Source organism: Gobius niger (assembly GCF_951799975.1).
Source record: "Gobius niger genome assembly, chromosome: 17".
NCBI classification, from domain to species: Eukaryota; Metazoa; Chordata; class Actinopteri; order Gobiiformes; family Gobiidae; genus Gobius; species Gobius niger.
In genome coordinates, this window is record NC_136868.1 from 22,216,149 (window position 1) to 22,233,958 (window position 17,810).

Genomic DNA, 17,810 nt, shown 5'->3' on the forward strand with positions numbered 1-17,810 from the left:
ACATTAGCAAACAGTAAACACACTATGACATTATTCCGATTGTGAGCAGATTATGCACACGTGCATGTATGAATTTATTCGTTTTGACCAAATAATTTGTTTCGGTCAAAGATCTTGTGCAGTCACGTCATCGACAGCTGGTTGCTAGGTGTTTTTTTTTCAGCGTCCTTTCCAGTTGCCAACAACACGCTAATGCTAGTTGCTTCACATGTTCGCACTATCATTTCGCTTTGCAAATGAGGAATGTGTGTTTAACGCTGTTTATGCTCACGGTGGACGTGATCTCAAAATAACATACGTGCTTTCGTGCAGTGCTAAAACTGTTCAGGTAATACTTGAACCCTAACGTACTTAGTGTTTGATGTATTGAGCTAACCTACATTAGCTACATTTTGCTAACTGACGCTTAAATGTGTGCCTTTTACAACTGAGAGATGAGAGTTTAGCATATGCAGGAACAACAAATGTGTTATTACATATTTAGATTTCACTATATGACTTTTGTACCCTAGTTTCGTATGTCAACAACCGTTGTCTCTTCACATTAGTTATACTAAATTAATGAACGCTTTTGATTTTCTGTTAGTGATATTCTAATTGCATGGCAGAAGACTCCGCGTTTTAATGGAAACGGGATCACTTGTTGGTAAGGAGTGTATCTGAAAGTTATTTTCGCTCACATGAGTTTGAAAGAGGCAGCTGAGATGGGGGACATCTTGGCAACCGAATCAGATCTTCTTGGGATGATCAAAGAGGTAAACAGAGATTAATTTGTAGTGAGCCATTAATCTTTTCTGTCGTGTTTTAATTGTGCTATGAATGGTGTGTTTGATAGTACCTTAAATTTGAGGATTTCGAAGAGACTGTTGACAGTTTTGACAAGGAATGCAAATGCAAAGGCAAACTGGTCTCTAAACCTCTTGGTAGCTCAATGAGAGACACAAAGATGCTTATCATCCAGGTAAAACCATTGATGTAACGCTATGTTTGCAATAAACCATGTGTCTAACCTTTTTCTTGTGTTACAGAAAGACCTCTTAACCTCTTTTGAGGATGGAGACCATAAGGTGTTCTTTGAACTGTGGACAAACCATATTTCGCCTGAGGTGAAAGATTCAGATGCTCAGGCTCAAAGTCTGGAGTTTTACCTTTACATTCACTTCACTATCTACCCAATGAGGAAACAATTTAGTCACGTATGTAAATCCTTTCTCTTCCATTCTAACAGCATTTTGCATTTCAACAAAATTGCCACTAAGTGGTGCTATAGAGTTACTTTACTTCACCCTATGTGCTAAATCAGGAGTGGGCAACGTTCTGCATAGAGCTTCTGGCCCCCTGGATGATTATGAGAAGTATTGTTGCTCAAATCAGCAACCAAATACCTTTGAATATACTCAAAAAATGTGGAAAAATACTGTCAATTTCTTTAAAATTTCTCAGCAAAACACCCCAGGTCATATGTGATGCACAATGCTGCTGGCAGTTGTAGAACAGGGATACTTTATTTGGTCACAAATGGGAGAGTCAGCCCTTGGCGTTTTGACAATGTGGAAAATCGTCCCTCCACCAATGTAACTTGCCTACTCCTGCCTTAAATCATCAAGCAATCTAGCATTTAAATATGGTGTATACCATGAGTTATGATTGCTCTCTTACACAATGCTACTAAAATAAGAATAAAATCACTGTAAAAAAAAGTTTTTAATTGTAAAATTGTTAAATCAGGAGCGAGGCGACTTTGAAGACAGGGTGTCCCTCTTCAAACAGTTCCTTGAGACTCGCGGCGCAGCACTGAGTCAAACTACAGAGTTTCTGCCCTATTACGCACTGCCATTTGTCCCCAATCCAGCAGTTCACCCTTCATTTAAAAGTCTATTCCAGGTAAAACTATTGCACTCGTTACCTTTCTACTACTACAGAACATGATATCCTTTAACTGCTATTCTATCCTATTTTGTCTTGATTTAGGATTCCTGGGTACCACAGTTAAAGAATAAGCTGGAACAATTTGTGGCTGTATCTCTGAAGTCCCCAAACACTCCGAGGCTGCTTAGCTTATACGTATCCTTTAGATTTTTCTCGATGCATACAAGTCACTGCTGTGTTATTTCCAGACGAAGGTTGTTCCTCCTCATGCAATCACAGCTTTTGAACAGTTAGTTAACTGACTATGTTTATGGAATGAGGACAAACTTCCACAATAGGCTATGAACGATTAATCACAATACTCGCTAGATTTTTACTGGTACAAAGTTTTTTTTTACATGCTCCTAACTACTGTAAAATCTATTAACCCATTCATTTTAAATTCGCCTTAAATGTATTCATCTAAATATGCTACCAGAAATGGTAAAGGTTCAAAAGACCCGCATAATACCTGCACCTCCTATAAGACCAGTTATTTTTTTGTTTTAGTTTATTTATTTATTTGAACAGGGACAGTGTACAATATACATTATCCTCGAAAAGGAGAGATGCACAGTACCAGGTTGTTGCACTTGTGCTAATTTCCACCTTCAGTCCCTGGGCAGGCTGACGTTAGCAGACAAAGTCATGAAAAAAAAATGCACAATATGCACAATTAATACATTTCCCCAAAACAGCAATAACATGAACATACACTTCATTCATTCCAAAGCATTAATTTGTACATTCTTGCATACACACCAATTACAGTACATTATGAGAACAGGTTTGTTAAATATAACATTTTGCTAATCCTTTGCTAATACAATGCATACACTACACAGTCAAGAAAGACATGTTAAATATTAAACAAATACATTTGTGATGACACTGGCCCTCCATACAGGATGTGTGTCATATTATTAACTTAAGACGGAATAAGAGTTTACACAGGGTGATTATCTTGGCTCTGGATTTTTTTTTAAATGGATTACTTTATTGAAGTTTTCTTTAACAAACATCCTGTAGAGGGAGGGTGGCAGAAGCGCAAAGGGTATGTGATGTCTCATGCTTCATTAATCCTTGGTATACGTAACTGTGCTTGTCTTTCTTTTTATTTTGACATATCTCCTTGCAATGACCATAAATATTATGAATATTTTGTTTATGCCCAGAAGCCATGCAACAACTCCAAATCCAGATTGCTGAGTCAGACCGGCGCATTGCGACTTACGTTAAAAAGTTCAATAAGATTCAGGCTGACTACCACAACCTGATTGGAATAACTGCAGAGCTGGTCGACTCATTGGAGGCAACTGTCAGCGGAAAAATGGTAGGTCCAGTTGTCAACCTATTAACATACACACCCAAACTGCATTACTCCTAATTAGTAGTGCTTATCAAGTATAAACTCCACATTTTAGCTTTAACCTTAAAGCCCTTTTAGATAATGTAGATTTCAAATCACCCTCCACCATCCACTGGCTGTGCACTTTTTATCCTCAAGACTATTATGTGCTTTGGCAGATCTCCCCTGAGTACCTGCAAAGTGTGTGTGTTCGCCTGTTCAGCAGCCAGATGAGGCACAGCACGGTTCAGAGCACAGACTTCACCAGACCTGGCACTGTAAGTCTACCCCCAACACTTTTTTCCATAATCGCAACTTACTACATTAACATTACATGGAAGCATTTGCATCCAATATCAATCTGCATCTGTATCTACTGAAGCAGACATTCAAACTGTTGAAAAGACGTCAAACAAAAAGCATTAGAACAAACTGTTACGCATTACAGTATAACAGTATCTCTTTCCTGTGTCAGTGAAGTCAAGCTTCTGTTTATGATGTAAGCTAATGTAACTTTTCACTTACTGTAATTTGGCATTTGTCGGGAACACGCAATTCAAAAAATAAAATCAATATTCCACCAACAACTTATTTTACTTTACTTATCCCTTAGCAGTTACGCTAACTATTAGTTGCTCATATTGAACTCTGCTGTGTGATTTTTGTTTTTGTTGCTTTACTGAACTTCTTTCTGTGTGTCTGTGTGCTGTGTTTGTGTGTGTGCTTAACCCACAAAGGGATATTACTCTATGAGTCCTTATGATGATGGCTATGTAAGTTTATTATGTTTTCATCTCCACTTCCTGTTATCATCAAGGTCACTCCGTCTCCCTCTGCATTTGACTGCTTGTTTACTCTCTGTCATCCTCTCTGTTCTGCGCCAGCATCTCTATCCGTCACTTTAGAAGAAACCAGTTCTTGACACAGTCCAGGTCATCTGGATGTTGTTTATTTATCACCTATCCTATATTTCGTCGGTCCAAAAATTTGAGCCATTTTTCCGAGTTCATTCTTTGACCATTTTTAAATATAAATGCTGCTCCTAATCAGAATCTCATTGTTTCAATTTAGTGAAAAGAGATTGGGCTTTTATTGATCACTAACATTATTGTCAGGGGTGCTTAAATTAAGTTCCAATGAAGCCTATGCCGGCTTTATTAAACAATACGTTGGGTTTACCAATTCTATCTGGTAGACTCTGTGTATAAGACCACTTGTAGACATTTCAACTTAATGCACCGTAACTTATTTTTCTGATCTTGTGCAAGAACTTGATTTTGCCGAAGCATATAATCTATGGCATCTCTTTCAAGTTTTGTTTATCAGTGTGGAGTAATCAAACCTTTGAGTCAGGTGAAACTCACAGCCTCTATAGACAAAGACAGCTCAACAATGGATGGCCCCATGTTCATAAAACAGTGAATAGTGAGAGGACATCCAGAGGGGAGTGGAGTATAGACAGCACTTACTGTATGTAAACAATACATTGTTGAAATATTGAGGTCAAACCTTGTATTGTTTAAGGTCATACAAGTTGTTGTGCACTTGTCATCCTCCCGAGTCAGTGAAACGTGCCCCATTGCCCTTCAGTATGCTTCAGGAAAGGAGGAATGTTTAGAATCAAAGAATCTGAAAAGAATCCAGGTATCAAAGGCCTCCTCTAAAATCCTCTGTAGTGCAAATATGTGGTCTGTCCACAAGACACTTGAGAGGACATGGATCACTAGCAAGACCTTTCAAAAGCCAAGCTAAAAGCAGGGCTTTAGGTTAAATTTCAGGATTAAAAATAACAAATGACAACTCCATCAAAAGCCCCATATTTTACTGATTTGTTTGCAAAAGGACAATCTTCAAACTAAGCCTGCGGGTTGTTTTTGGTTTGTGGTATAATCTTGACTAATGAGGTGTAACATCCTATTGCAAATGCTAATATTGTAGTGACTTACAGCATGGGGATGCACTTAGGGGATTGTGCATGTACAATTAGCATGCATGCAATATACAGTCTAAACTTTGTATCTTCAATACAACAACAAATACCCCAACTAAACATTTCTTTACATAATTTACTGTGTAAATGATTAACAACTATGTCAAATATGCCTTCTGATGAATTTTTACCACAGGCCTCCTCAATCCTCAGAGCCTCCCTTGCACCCCAGTAAGTATAAACTATATTTTCAACAGAATCTTCACATTTGAGAGTGTGCCATTGGATGTCACTGTCCATCTGACATTCTGCTGTTTCCCAGAAGACCCAAGGAGGTGCCTATGTTGCCCTCATTGGACTATGACAAGCTGAAGAAAGATCTGTTGGAGGGTACAGACAGGCTCCGTGCTCTGCTGCTGCAGGCGCTGCGCTGGGTAAATCAGGCTCCATTAATGTACAATCATACCATATAGCCTGCTGATTTATCTGAAGTTATCATGATGATGGCTGTGTTTTTTTATGAATGAGTAAATTCATTGCTCTGTGAGTTTCTAAAGCAAACTTGTTGTTTTAGAGACTCACTCGGTCACTTCCTGGTGAGCAGAGAGACACAGTGCTTCAAGCTTACATCAGCAATGATCTGCTTGACCGCTTCAGCAATACCCAGGTGAGAGCAATGGAATAGCAATTACTGCCAGGGTTAAGACATTTTCTGAACTGCGGTATTGAGATATTAAAAGTAAACATTTATCAATCAAAATGCAAAATGCTCTTATTTACATCCTATTTCGGTATTCTATCAATATTCTGAAGTTCTTATTCGCGCGTATAGCCTCCTGTCTGCGTGTTCACTAAGGCTTTTGACACATGGGTACATAATCCCTGAACAGAAGAGTAAACGATCTCCATCTTCCAGCTCAACTCTTTGTTTGAGTTCTTGCAGCAACGCTTAAAGTCCTATAGCCCTAATAGCACATAGAAATTTGCACAATTGAAAATAACAATGCATGTGTTCGGTGTCGGACTTCAATCATGCCTTCTGGCTGTTTGTCTGTGAGGTGAATTGCCTCTCAGGCCTTTTCTCTCTCTCTGCTTTTTTTTTTTACTCCCTCAGAAAGCCGTGCTTCACTTGATGTGGTCACGGAATGATATTGTCCGTCAGTACATGGCTCGCCTGATCAATGCCTTTGCTTCTCTCTCAGAGGGTAAGTGGCTAGTGGTCCTTTCACTGTAACCTATTTAATGGCTTATTGTGTGAGTAAATGCTTTTCCAAATGGCCTTCCATTTACCCAATTGATAATCCTAGATGTTTTATTTCCAATGTCATCTTTTCAGGCCGAGTCTACCTCTCCCAGATCCCTGTTCTTCTTAAAATCATGACTGAGACGCTCAAGAAGGAGGGAAGCGACCCGGTGACGAGAGAACATGTTCTCATAGCCCTACAGAAACTCAGCCTCAGGTGAGAAAAATTTATTACTTTTGAATTTACATTTACCTGGATTGTTTTTGTTTATTCTTTGTTTGTAGGAGGAGCCAGCAGACAGCCATGATCGAAGATGGTCTGATTGGTTGGCTGGTGGACGAGTTGCAGGACTCGGACTGTCTCAGTGACTATACTTTGGAGTACTCTGCAGCTTTACTGATGAACCTCTGCCTAAGAACAAAGGGTATACATACAGTGGTCATGTTTTCTATCCATATTACTGCCATTGACCAATTTAGCATCGCCATACCAGTGCTGCGTATCTTTTAGCAGCTTGCATCACACACTGATCACTATTCAAATCTGGTATTTTATCATTAGCTGCTAGATACGAGAGGTGATGTTCTGCCACCACTGTTCTCAAAAGTAAAACTCACTGATAATAATTTAACAACAGGTTTGATCTAATCACCTAATGCTGAATGTTTATGATTATTTATGGACATAATATTGTCATAAAACCCTCACTTAAAAGGACTATACGGTGTTAACACTTTTTAAAATTACGTATTCTCCTCCCCCTACATGTTCCAGCAATGTCCTAATGTGTAGAATGAGCCCAGACCTGTTCACCACAACTGCCTCTAAAATCCTGCACTGTCACTCAAAAAGGTGTTAATTCGGGTCCGAAGTGCCGTCATGCACGAGCTTAATATAGAACCTGCAGTTCCGTGTAAGACCTGAGGCAGCAGTAGTGAGTATAAAAATGACCAACTTGCATCTAGTCCCTTTTAAATGTGGTTTTAAATTCCTGAATTAATCGTAACATCACAGCGATCAGGAGTGGGGGATGTTGGGATTTTTGCCACTAGCCTGACGCCATGAATAAAATGTTACCTTTATGTGTCTTGTGATTCAGGTAAAAGGAAGTGTGCTGAAAAGGCCAAACACGTGCTTAAGGTTCTTACAGACTTACTGGGACATGAGAACCACGAGGTACTGCACACATCATACAAAAGTTAAATCAAACCTCACTATTACTATTTTGTCTCGCTATGATGTATGTCGTTTGTCGTACTTTTGCCTCTAATGACGGTAATGTTTATGTCACTTTGTCTTTCAGATTCGCCCGTATGTCAATGGAGCCTTGTACAGTATTCTCTCTATTCCCTCTGTGAGACAGGAAGCCAAAGAAATGGTAAGATAAGCAATAACCCTGCTCTGAATTTATCCCCTTGTTTGTCACCACACTATGGCCAGCGCACACAATGGAAGAGTATACCCCATACATGATCTAGAAACGATGCGAAAAGAGTTGTATTATATTGCACACATAAAAAGCTAGGATTACACCTTGTATGTAGGATAATACTGCAATAATAATAACGGTGTACACTTGTATTGCGCTTAACAAGCCTGTTTTACCAAGTTCCTCAAAGCGCTACACTGTTGTCAGCCTTCTGAGATTTTCTTTCCTTCTGTTTTTGTATATTACTTGACCAGAGTGTCGAGGAGATTCTCTGGTGTTACTGCAAAGATGACGATCCAGACCTGAACAGACAAATACAGTTTATCGTCAAACAACTAAATGCAAGTATGTAATTTTCTTTTTTTTCCACCCAGTTTTTACATTTACAAGTGGCTTTCGCATATTTGTGTATTAGTGATCATTCAATAAGAATTGCAACTCTTATAAACTGGAGTGTACCGCTGTGTGGCTTTATTGAAATTACATTGACCACTGATCTAGGTTTAACAATTCTGTTTATCGTAGCTGAAGTAGAGGGACCAGAGTCGGATGATGAGGAAGAAGAGGACGACAATGAAGTAAGCGTTTTGTGTTTAATTAACTAACTTTCTAGTAGTCTCCTAAATGTTTTACTTTGAATGATGTATTTTGGAGTAAAAATAAAAAATTGACTCACAGGCTTTGTGATGCCTGTAAAACTGACGTGTGTGTTTTTTTGTTTGTTTTTTTCATCCCAGGAGGATCTGATGGAGCCCGACCTGGACAAAGAGGAAGTTCTCCAGCCACAGCCGCGGGAGTTGTCTGGAGAGTGTCTGCTCACTACAGAGTACCTAGGAGTAAGAGCTATTCATCAGATCCAATAATCCTACACTCTAGATGTCTGTATTTGGCTGCAGAAATTATACTTTTGCCCTTGTTGACCTTGAACCAAGCACAGGCCCGGACATTGATAGTGTATAATGCTTGCCGAATATGCTATGTAAACGGATATTGCGGTGTCCCTATGGTCTTTCTATTATTCATGGTTGTTGGATGTTATATAGGATTTTTCTCATCATGACAGCAACACAGACTCACATAAACTGTCTTTGTCTAAGTAGGTTCTTTGTTGTTGTGTGTGTTGTGCAGATTATGACCAACATGGCAAAAGCCAAAAAGAGATCTCCACAGCCGCAGTCGGATGGTGTTGAACCCCTGCAGCGCCCGGTTACTCCTAGATTCCCAAGAAATTCCAACTGCGGGTATGTGTCCTGAATTTGGCAAAGAAAACCGATTTCTATAAGGATGAGTATGCATTGTGTTCCTGAATCTTATGGGCTATCAGTTAACAGGTGCAGATAACATTGTTAGCTTGTACTTGTGCTGGCACTGGAGACAATGCCCAGATCGGCCATTGTTCTGTTTGGCCTCAGGATTTCATGTCAAATCATGAATGCCTGGAGAAAACAGGGCAGTAGGTCATAGTGTGAAGTGGGACACCTGACAACTGTCAAAATACTTTGACCATGTCATTTTATTTGTTAATCAGAGAGTCACATGAAAACATACAAAAGAAACATACAAGTTCTACACTTTTTACTAACTGAAAACAGTATTATTGTGGGTGACACAAGTATGATTGAACCTGATGGCTCCTAATTTCACAGTAATACAATCATATGCAATTTTGTGTAAATTATCGAGTACTTACTGAGTGAAAGCAGTCATTAATATAATAGTCCAAAGGTGATTACAGTTGAAAACAAGCTCTGCAACTAATAGAGGTTTCTATTTCAAATCAAATAGAAATGGAACCTCAAATGAATGGACGTATCAAACAATAACTGAAGATGGAATATCAAATTGAGGGACAAATAAAAGAATAATAGAGAGGAATAATATTGCAGTGATAGCCACTCAATTTTGTTGACATATACTGAGTCATTTACAGTACAGACATATATGTGTACTGTCCCTGTCAGATAAATAAACAAATGAATCGTGGCTGTTTTATGATTGATAGGGATTCCAGACCTTGCAGCCGTGGGGGTGATGGAGGTCAGGACAGCCTCCCTCCATCTCAGTACAACTCCCGACCTCCAACTCGCACCGGCAGCCGCCCCATGACCGCTGATTCCTTGCATCAAAGCACTGGTCAGTACTTTGTGTGTAAAATTATTTACAGTCTAACATAGATTGATAAATGACTAGATTACAAGATGTGCTTACGCCTTTTCAAGTTGATTTAGAAGTCTAGCGGAAATGAAGTCGTCAATGAAATGTTTTCTTTATTTTTTTCAGACACAGAAATTGTGAAATTTTCTCAAGAAATTGATTTGGATGCATTATACCAACGCTCTGACAGAAAAGGAGAGGAGGAACACAATGGACATTCACAAAGGTAAACCGGGAAAATAGTCTCCCATATTTCATGTCGTTCAATGGCCCTAAAGTATTTCTAAATAGATAAGTTTGGTGTTGATCCAACCTCAGATGCTTACCTAAGCTGCCATGTTTGCTATGCATTTCTCTGATTCGATCAAATAAATAGGGGATAATAACCAGTCCCAGTCTTTGTAAAGGATAGATAAAGCTTGTATTATCTACAGGCAAAAGTCCCAGTTCTATTTTAGTTTGAGAAAGTAAGTGCATCAATTGAAGACACTTTATGGGACTGTAATTTAATATAGTGTTTTTTGGTTCACACCACTTCACTGGTCTACAGACTGGCTCAATATTACATACAAAATTACCTCTACTCTGTCTAAACCAATAGGCGAGGAAAGCGCTTCTCTTTGGTCCTCATGGCGGGGAGCCGACATTGCTGTAATATACCACCCTTAAAAGCCTGGCTCCAAAGAGTTTTGTCTTTTTGTAAAAATTGCTATGACCCATGTGACAGCACTGGGGTCATAATTTTTATACATCAGCGATAAAAAGTGGAAGCCTAAATCTATGATTGATAGGCTCTGGAGCTCCGTGGAGGCTCGTAGCCGGGGCTTCCCGCCTTTTTGCCCTTTTAAGGAACAGGCTTCATAGGAGGAGATTGAACGGCCATGTTAATTTCACAGAACCACTTGGGATCATTACCATGAACACCGGTTATCTCTTCTATCTTCTATATAAGGTCTAAACTAACCAAACAGTGGCCTTTAACTAGTGATTGCCTCATGCCGTACCATCTACCGGTGTATGTACCTGAACCTGCGCATATGTTCTGTCTGTATCCTACTATTTGGGTCACTGTTATTTGTGGCTCAGGGGAGGGAGAGTGTTGGCAGGCACAGTCCCTGATGGGTGACTCAGCACCACCATGCCGATCCGTACGCCTGTGACATGCGTTCAAACCAGCAGCGCCCACAAAGAGGCCCATTCAGGCAGACCTCCCTGGCTCCGGCCCTCCGTCAAATCCCAAAGGAACTTGACTCCTCAATCTCGCCGAGAGTAATGAGTCCCAGGAAAGTGCTTCAGTCATCCCTCCGCCGATACCCCAGGAACGCAAGACACCTCTGCCATACAGCTTGGCTCGCTCTGAATTCAGTTGCCTGATTTCACCCCAGGTTTGAGTGACGGGGACTTCAATGTGATCAACAAAGGAGTCAATGGAGCCCTAGAAACACTGCAATTTGGCCAAAGTCTCAGGAACTACTTCTTTGTGCTTCTTAGCAAAAACACAGCTGTTCCTTTGGTTACACGGTACACACACCTGGTGAAGCAGCCAGGTTATTTTCCTCCATCAAAAGTCCAAGGCAATTGGGGAGGAGGAGGAAGGCTTGGCGGCTGATGTTAAGATCCCATCCTTATGTAAGATCGCAATCAATTTCATGCCCATTGTGAGTGTATTTGCCTTGCACCGTGGAGAGAAACGATGACGCATCCAGTCCTACTCCTGTTGTGTTCCACCGCCTCAGCCTCGTCAACTCTTTGTAGCCTTTGCTCTCCCTCCTTTCCGGAAGACTGATTGTAAGAATTAATGGGAATATCTGCTTGACGATGCAAAGCAGCACTTACATTAGGGCATGTAAGGAAATAGATGTGGCTCTGCCCCTTCCTGAGAACTTGTGCATCAATATTTATGACTCAATCTCGCTGGCCCCTCTGTATTTTCAAATGCAAGGGTTCCATATAAAGTTCTAATGGATGCCATATGAAGGTTATCGCAGTGTATTGTCATGAATATATTCACTACTCCTGCATTCTGAAATTCTAGCTTTATTTTAGCTTTTAACGTAGCCTAATTAAGCATTTACTATTAACCGAAAATTATATCTCTTCCTTGTCCATTTTTGTCATTCAGTCTGTAATAAAACCCGCTATATTGGAGTATGTGGCACAATGACACAGACTTCCGTCTTCATACAACTGTGCTTGCAGGGCGCCTGCCTTCTTACAACTCAGAACGCTCGGTTTACCAGATTTTATCTCCAATTTTGGAGCCAGTGAGTTTGGGAATGACTTGTATGACAAAGCAATGAATGAGTTTTCCTGAAATTAATCCTGAAGTTGGGAGTTGCCACCCAAGTGATTATGCCAGGTTTGATTTAACAGAGAGATGTTGTGTTTATAAACATTTTTCTTTTTTTATTTCCTCAAAAAACTACTTTGTCATTACAATGCACATTATGGTGTATAAGTATTTTCTGACAAAAAGAAAAAAAAATCCAAAGGTGTTCCATCTTACAACATGACTTAAACCACTAATTGAGGACCAATCTCAAACTAGTGTTATTTTGATTCACAGTATTTGGCTAGTAGTGCTGTTGTTATGCCTGAAGTGTTTATTATACAATATTGCAGTGTTTATTGTACAATATTATACGATTATTCTCAATCTCAACCTGCACTCATGCAACATTCTTTTCCCTTTTGAAATGTAACACTATGGAAAAGTGAGACACATGTTATCTGTGCCACATGTTGGTGCCTAATCTCATGAAAAGAAAAAGCTCTCATGACTATTGTGCTCTGTTCTATCAGGTTTCAGAACTCTTTATGGGATTACACCTTTCTCAAAGGCCCTTCTAACCGTAAACAAGGATGAAATGTCAACAGTGTACTGGAACCAACTGATTACATGTTTCCCAAAAGCAGCCTTACATCCTACTTTCTTTCCACAGTGGGTATGTTCCAGCATTTGCAAGCCAGCCAAAGATCCCCCGGACACCTGATGGCACAGTGAGCCAGAGAGGATCCAGTCATAGTCGAGTCCTGGCACCTCAGTTTTCTCATAGTGAGCCACAGCAGACCAGCAGGCCAGGCTCTGTGGCCTCTGATGGGGACAAGTCACAGATCAGTGGAAGTAAGCACTCTAGCATCGTGGGAAATAATGTCTAAATGGCTAGCATCATTAGCATAAGCCAATACAGCCTTGTTTATGGTATTTCTAAATAGGTTGACAAATAAAAGTGTACTGATATTTGGAAATGCTGTCAACTTATCCTAGAAAACATTGCAGTGCTTTGGTGTACTTAAAAACAAAATCTGGAGAAAATGCGTAAGATTGATTTAAAACCCAAAAAATCTATGTGGATCTTGAAGGTTGATTTAGTTGAAGATATTTAAATTTGAAAAGGTCCGGATTCCAACCATACAATTAGAATACTAATGGCTTTGCGGAACTTCTGCAATGCTATACGGGAAGTATTGTTTTGTGACGCTTTTACGGAATGACCCGCTTCTTCCTATTCAGAACAATAGCAAAAGGGCAGATCAAGTGACTAGACAAGCAGAAATTTAGTCAACAGCTATTTGCAGCTTCTGCTTGATTAATCAAGATAAAAAATGTAACGCTGTATTTATTCAGACTCAACGGGCTTTGCTGCTGCTGCGACATTTTGTCATCACATAAGCCTGATGCATAATGGTATAACCTTCATTGTTCTTGTACTAAACTACTAGTACTAAACATTTTGATTTGATTTGATTTTTGATCAGTCGGTGAGTTCGTACGTACTGGTTAGATTTCAGGTTATGATGTCTTGTTGGGCAAAAACAGTCTGAATGTCTTATAAATGTCGTGATATTTCCAAATCAAAGCTGTATCCAATTTAAGATCATAACCTAATATTATGTTGTAGCCGGATGCAATTGTTTTTTACATTGATGCTTTTGCTTTTAGTTGAATGATACCATCTCTCTATGCCCTCATGTATTTTAATTGTATTATTACCTCCGGCTCTTATTCTGGCTGCAGTGCCTCTACCATAAAGCCTGTAATGGTCAGTCAGAGCCACCACTTCCTCCTGAGTGTGTGCGGTGCTTCTTAGGTCTGGCAAGTGTCAGACATCTATGGACACACCGGGAAGTCACTTAATCCAAGCTCAACTCAAAAAGCATTAGGGAGTCACATGACCCAAACAGACTTTTTTTTATTGGTTTGTCTCATAGATTTCTTTTAATGCAGTTTGTAGTTCCTGCCAACTGTCATGTGCGATTAAGTGTAATGTTTTCTGCTTGGTGGCGTCTGGCTGCAGGGGAAAGCGCTCCGCTTTCGTCAAGTGCATCCGTAGACAGTGATGGAAGTTCGCATGTGACTCAAGGCAGACGCTCGCGCTGCATGTGTAGCTGACTGGGCCACCCACACAGGCGCTGAAAAGGAGAGCAGGAGGAAGCAGCTGTACCACAAAACAGAAAAATATAAAATGTTATACAATATTTGTGTCAATTTGTGTTCATAGTCCTTTTTAAAACTTTTTTTTTTTTTTACAAATCCAGGTTTTAGGCGGAAAAATAACATTAATAAAAGTACACTAATGCATTATTGATTGCATTATTAATTGCATTAATAAAAGTACACTGGTGTTGCAAGTATAGTGTGCGAGAGATTTGGCCTCTATGCCTTCTCTTACGCACCTGTTTAAAACAAAGAGATGTGCGAAGTAAACCTTCTTTAATTTTTAACAAAATCTAATGAATAATACATGCTTGCAAGATTGCTAGATAGTAAGACATAGGGTGACCACCTCAAAAAGAACTAAAAGTGGGACAAATTGTTTAATGTGGTGGATATGGAGGGACAGACTTGAAAAAGGAACTCATATTAGGTAAAAGTCATTTTATTAGTTGTATGAGACCCAAAATACACAATCGGCAACAACGCCTCAACGTATAAACACTTATTTTAGTCCTTCGACCCACTGAAAATGACCCACCAGTTAAGAACCACTTTTTCATTATGCAGTGCTCATTTAATACAGTTTGGACAAAACTGGCTTAGATATTGGCAAGGGTCCAGAGTCCAACAAGTCAAAGAACTTCCATTAATGTACAGCAAGTACCACTACCACTAGGACGCACTGTCAGTTTGTGCTTTGCACTTGGGTCATTCCTGTTAAAAGGGAACATTTGTGTCCCCAAAAAGAACCTTGGTGTATTATACAAGTTTAAATGTTATACAAATTTACTAGATTGCGTATAATTGACCGACTGGGTCTGAAATTTTACGTAACATAAGTAATATTAAATCATAATATTTTTTCTAAAGTCCCTCCCATTTCTGATTTCTGCAACTAATCCGAATCCCTGGGCTATCACTTTGACCAATGAGACGAGCTTTCCTTTAAACCGACATGTCAGGTGACTCAGGTCCCATCAGGAGGGGAGGGGGAGGAGCTTGATCGTTAATTTTTGAAAGTTTTTAATTCAAAGTTTCTGAAAAAGCATTGTCCTGAGCTGAAATGGAAGTCTACCTTTATTTTTGACCCACTTATCATATGCGAAGAAGAACATTTGTATTAGCCATTGGCCATGTGTAGTTTTTCTACAAAAAAAACATTGAATTTTTTTAATACTGTATTTTCTGACTATAAGTCACACTTTTTTTCATAGTTTGGCTTTGGGTGTGACTTATACTCAGGCGCGACTTATACATCAAAATATATAATCCCACAATGTTTGTTATTTTCACATTGACAGCTGCAAGAGGCCGCTCTAGACTTGTGTACCATCATCTGTTACTCCTGTAGCACTGAAGATTTAAAAAACGGTAATCGAGCAGCAGAAAGAAAGTTTGGAGTGAGCGCGAAAATTGTGAGGGACGAGTGAAAAGTGGAGGTTACTCTTACTGAAAAAAGAAAACAAAAAAAAGCTCATTGCTGGCTAAAAGCTAGTTGGCCACAGCTAGAGGAACGAGTTCGCAAATGAGAGCTTGAACAATGTGCTGCCGGGAGAGTGCAGCTATGCCTCCATGCGCAGGTAGTTGTCAAGGCTGGTGCGACTTATACTCCGGAGCAACTTATATATGTTTTTTTCTTCTTTATTTTGCATTTTTTGGCTTGTTCCGTCTAATAAACACAGTAAAATATGGTACTTCACATTATGAAACCGTCACCTGATGCATCTTGTAATGGTTTCCCATAATCTCCCTTTCTGTCCACCTCGCACCCCTCCACCCCTCCACCCCTCCTTGCCCTAATCCCGCAGGCGGCCGGTCCAAGAGGAGGTGAAGAGGGGCCTGTCACCATGGACCACCACTATCTCCCCCACAGCATCGGGGCCTTCCTGTAACCTCATCCCCGGCCAGTGGCGATCAACAGCACCAAGAGGGAGGTAGAGGGGGGTGGGGCCGGAACAATGCAAAGGATTGTGGGGGTTGCATTTTTTTTTCACCCCCTCAGACCTGTTCTGTAACTTTATAGTGGCTCAGACAATAATCACCGTTTGGAGCTGTCCCTCCCCCTTGCACCTTGAGTATTCATTCGCCCCAGCATCTCCATTCACCAGAGTATTTTCTGGCTAATCTGCCCTTGTGTTAAATCATTACTCTGTTTTTTGGAGCGCCGAGTGGCCACTTTATTATGTTTGCAACTCGATATGTCCATTTCAAACTTGAAACTATTTATTCATAAGCATGCCAAGGATTGATGTTTGTCTTTTCTCGCGGTAAAAAAAAGGGAATTTCACTATTTTTCTTTAATATTCTTGTACATACTTTTAATCTGCCATTCAAAAAATAATATGGTGACTTGTAAGTTATTTTTTGTTACTTATTAAGTTGGAATGTTTACAAATGACACAGGTCTGCACTGACTAGTGAATTTTAGGAATCAATTGCTGCTTATTAGTTTATATCAAAATGCATTTAAAAAAAAAAGACTTGAAGAACAGTTGATATTTAATGATTGCACTTTGTTGCTGTGTGTAGTCTTTTGCTACATAAATCCTGCCATTTTTTTATTGTTAATTGTGGTTTTCAATAAATTCATGCCACAAAATCAAAGCCTTCTGTCTATCAAAATGTCTGCAATAGATAAATACATTTGTTGTGCAGTGCACTAAATAACTTGCAGTTTAAACTAGAGCCGTACACGATGTTCTACAGGCAGAAAAGGGGATACAATTTAACCCTTTGGCAAATTGGCAGTAATTCCACACATTTTGCACACGTTATGACAAGCACGGGGAGTGTTTTCTGTTTAAAATAAGATGGAGTGAACAATGCAAAGGTTAAGCATGAGATCAAAAAGAGCGCTCTTGTCAAATAAATGGATTCTTATATCTTCTAACTTGTTTTTTTTTTGCCACAACAAACCATTCACTCATTTTCTGCAGTAGTACCTGTTTATGGAGCTATTCATCTCTTCACTGGCACCTGAATGTTTGATCAAATTCAAATTCAATATAACAAAAAATGGCCATGATTAGAAATGTATTTTTGCCCAAATTTTAGACCTACCTGAACATTGGCACCATAGACACAAAACAACTTGAATGGTCCACGGAGCCAGCTAGCATTGTCCGCTCATTTCGACACTCAAAGGAAATTGTAGTCAACCTTTACAGTTACATTCGGGCCATCTTCCTCACTGATTTTGTCCCTCGAGGCGTGACATTTTTAGCATTAAGCATTTGAGGATGATGCCTGGGAGCGCTGATACAATAAAAGGAAACCGCATGCACATGACAGGACTGACGCACTTGGGCCCAGGTGGCAGTGTAACCCTTTAGCCGCACACACTCGCTCTGTCCCGTTGT

General features: G+C 39.8%; 1 protein-coding gene across 5 annotated transcripts; it reads left to right on the forward strand.

The window, feature by feature from the left end:
- The first annotated feature begins 174 nt into the window (after positions 1-174).
- Positions 175-16,603, forward strand: armc9 (armadillo repeat containing 9). Of its 5 annotated transcripts, none has more exons than XM_079575523.1 (26): positions 175-328; positions 587-755; positions 836-961; positions 1,029-1,196; positions 1,729-1,884; positions 1,972-2,064; positions 2,938-2,962; positions 3,084-3,241; positions 3,436-3,534; positions 3,994-4,029; positions 5,383-5,417; positions 5,509-5,620; positions 5,761-5,853; positions 6,301-6,391; positions 6,523-6,646; positions 6,715-6,854; positions 7,530-7,606; positions 7,734-7,808; positions 8,114-8,204; positions 8,385-8,437; positions 8,597-8,695; positions 8,988-9,100; positions 9,862-9,992; positions 10,140-10,239; positions 12,956-13,137; positions 16,260-16,603. In XM_079575523.1, the coding sequence occupies exons 2-26, from the start codon at positions 681-683 to the stop codon at positions 16,280-16,282; spliced, it is 2,475 nt and encodes an 824-aa protein (XP_079431649.1). In that variant the 5' UTR covers positions 175-328; positions 587-680; the 3' UTR covers positions 16,283-16,603. The 5 variants fall into 5 exon arrangements, with proteins under 5 accessions (XP_079431649.1, XP_079431651.1, XP_079431650.1 ...); XM_079575525.1 differs by having other exon boundaries at positions 5,512-5,620; XM_079575524.1 differs by having other exon boundaries at positions 3,087-3,241.
- Positions 16,604-17,810: the final 1,207 nt, after the last annotated feature.

Coding starts and splice junctions, on each gene's coding strand:
- armc9 (XM_079575523.1), top strand. CDS start 681: ATGAGTTTGAAAGAGGCAGCTGAGATGGGGGACATCTTGGCAACCGAA. Junction 6,855..7,529: donor CCTCTGCCTAAGAACAAAGG/GTATACATACAG, acceptor CTTGTGATTCAG/GTAAAAGGAAGTGTGCTGAA. Junction 8,205..8,384: donor CGTCAAACAACTAAATGCAA/GTATGTAATTTT, acceptor TGTTTATCGTAG/CTGAAGTAGAGGGACCAGAG.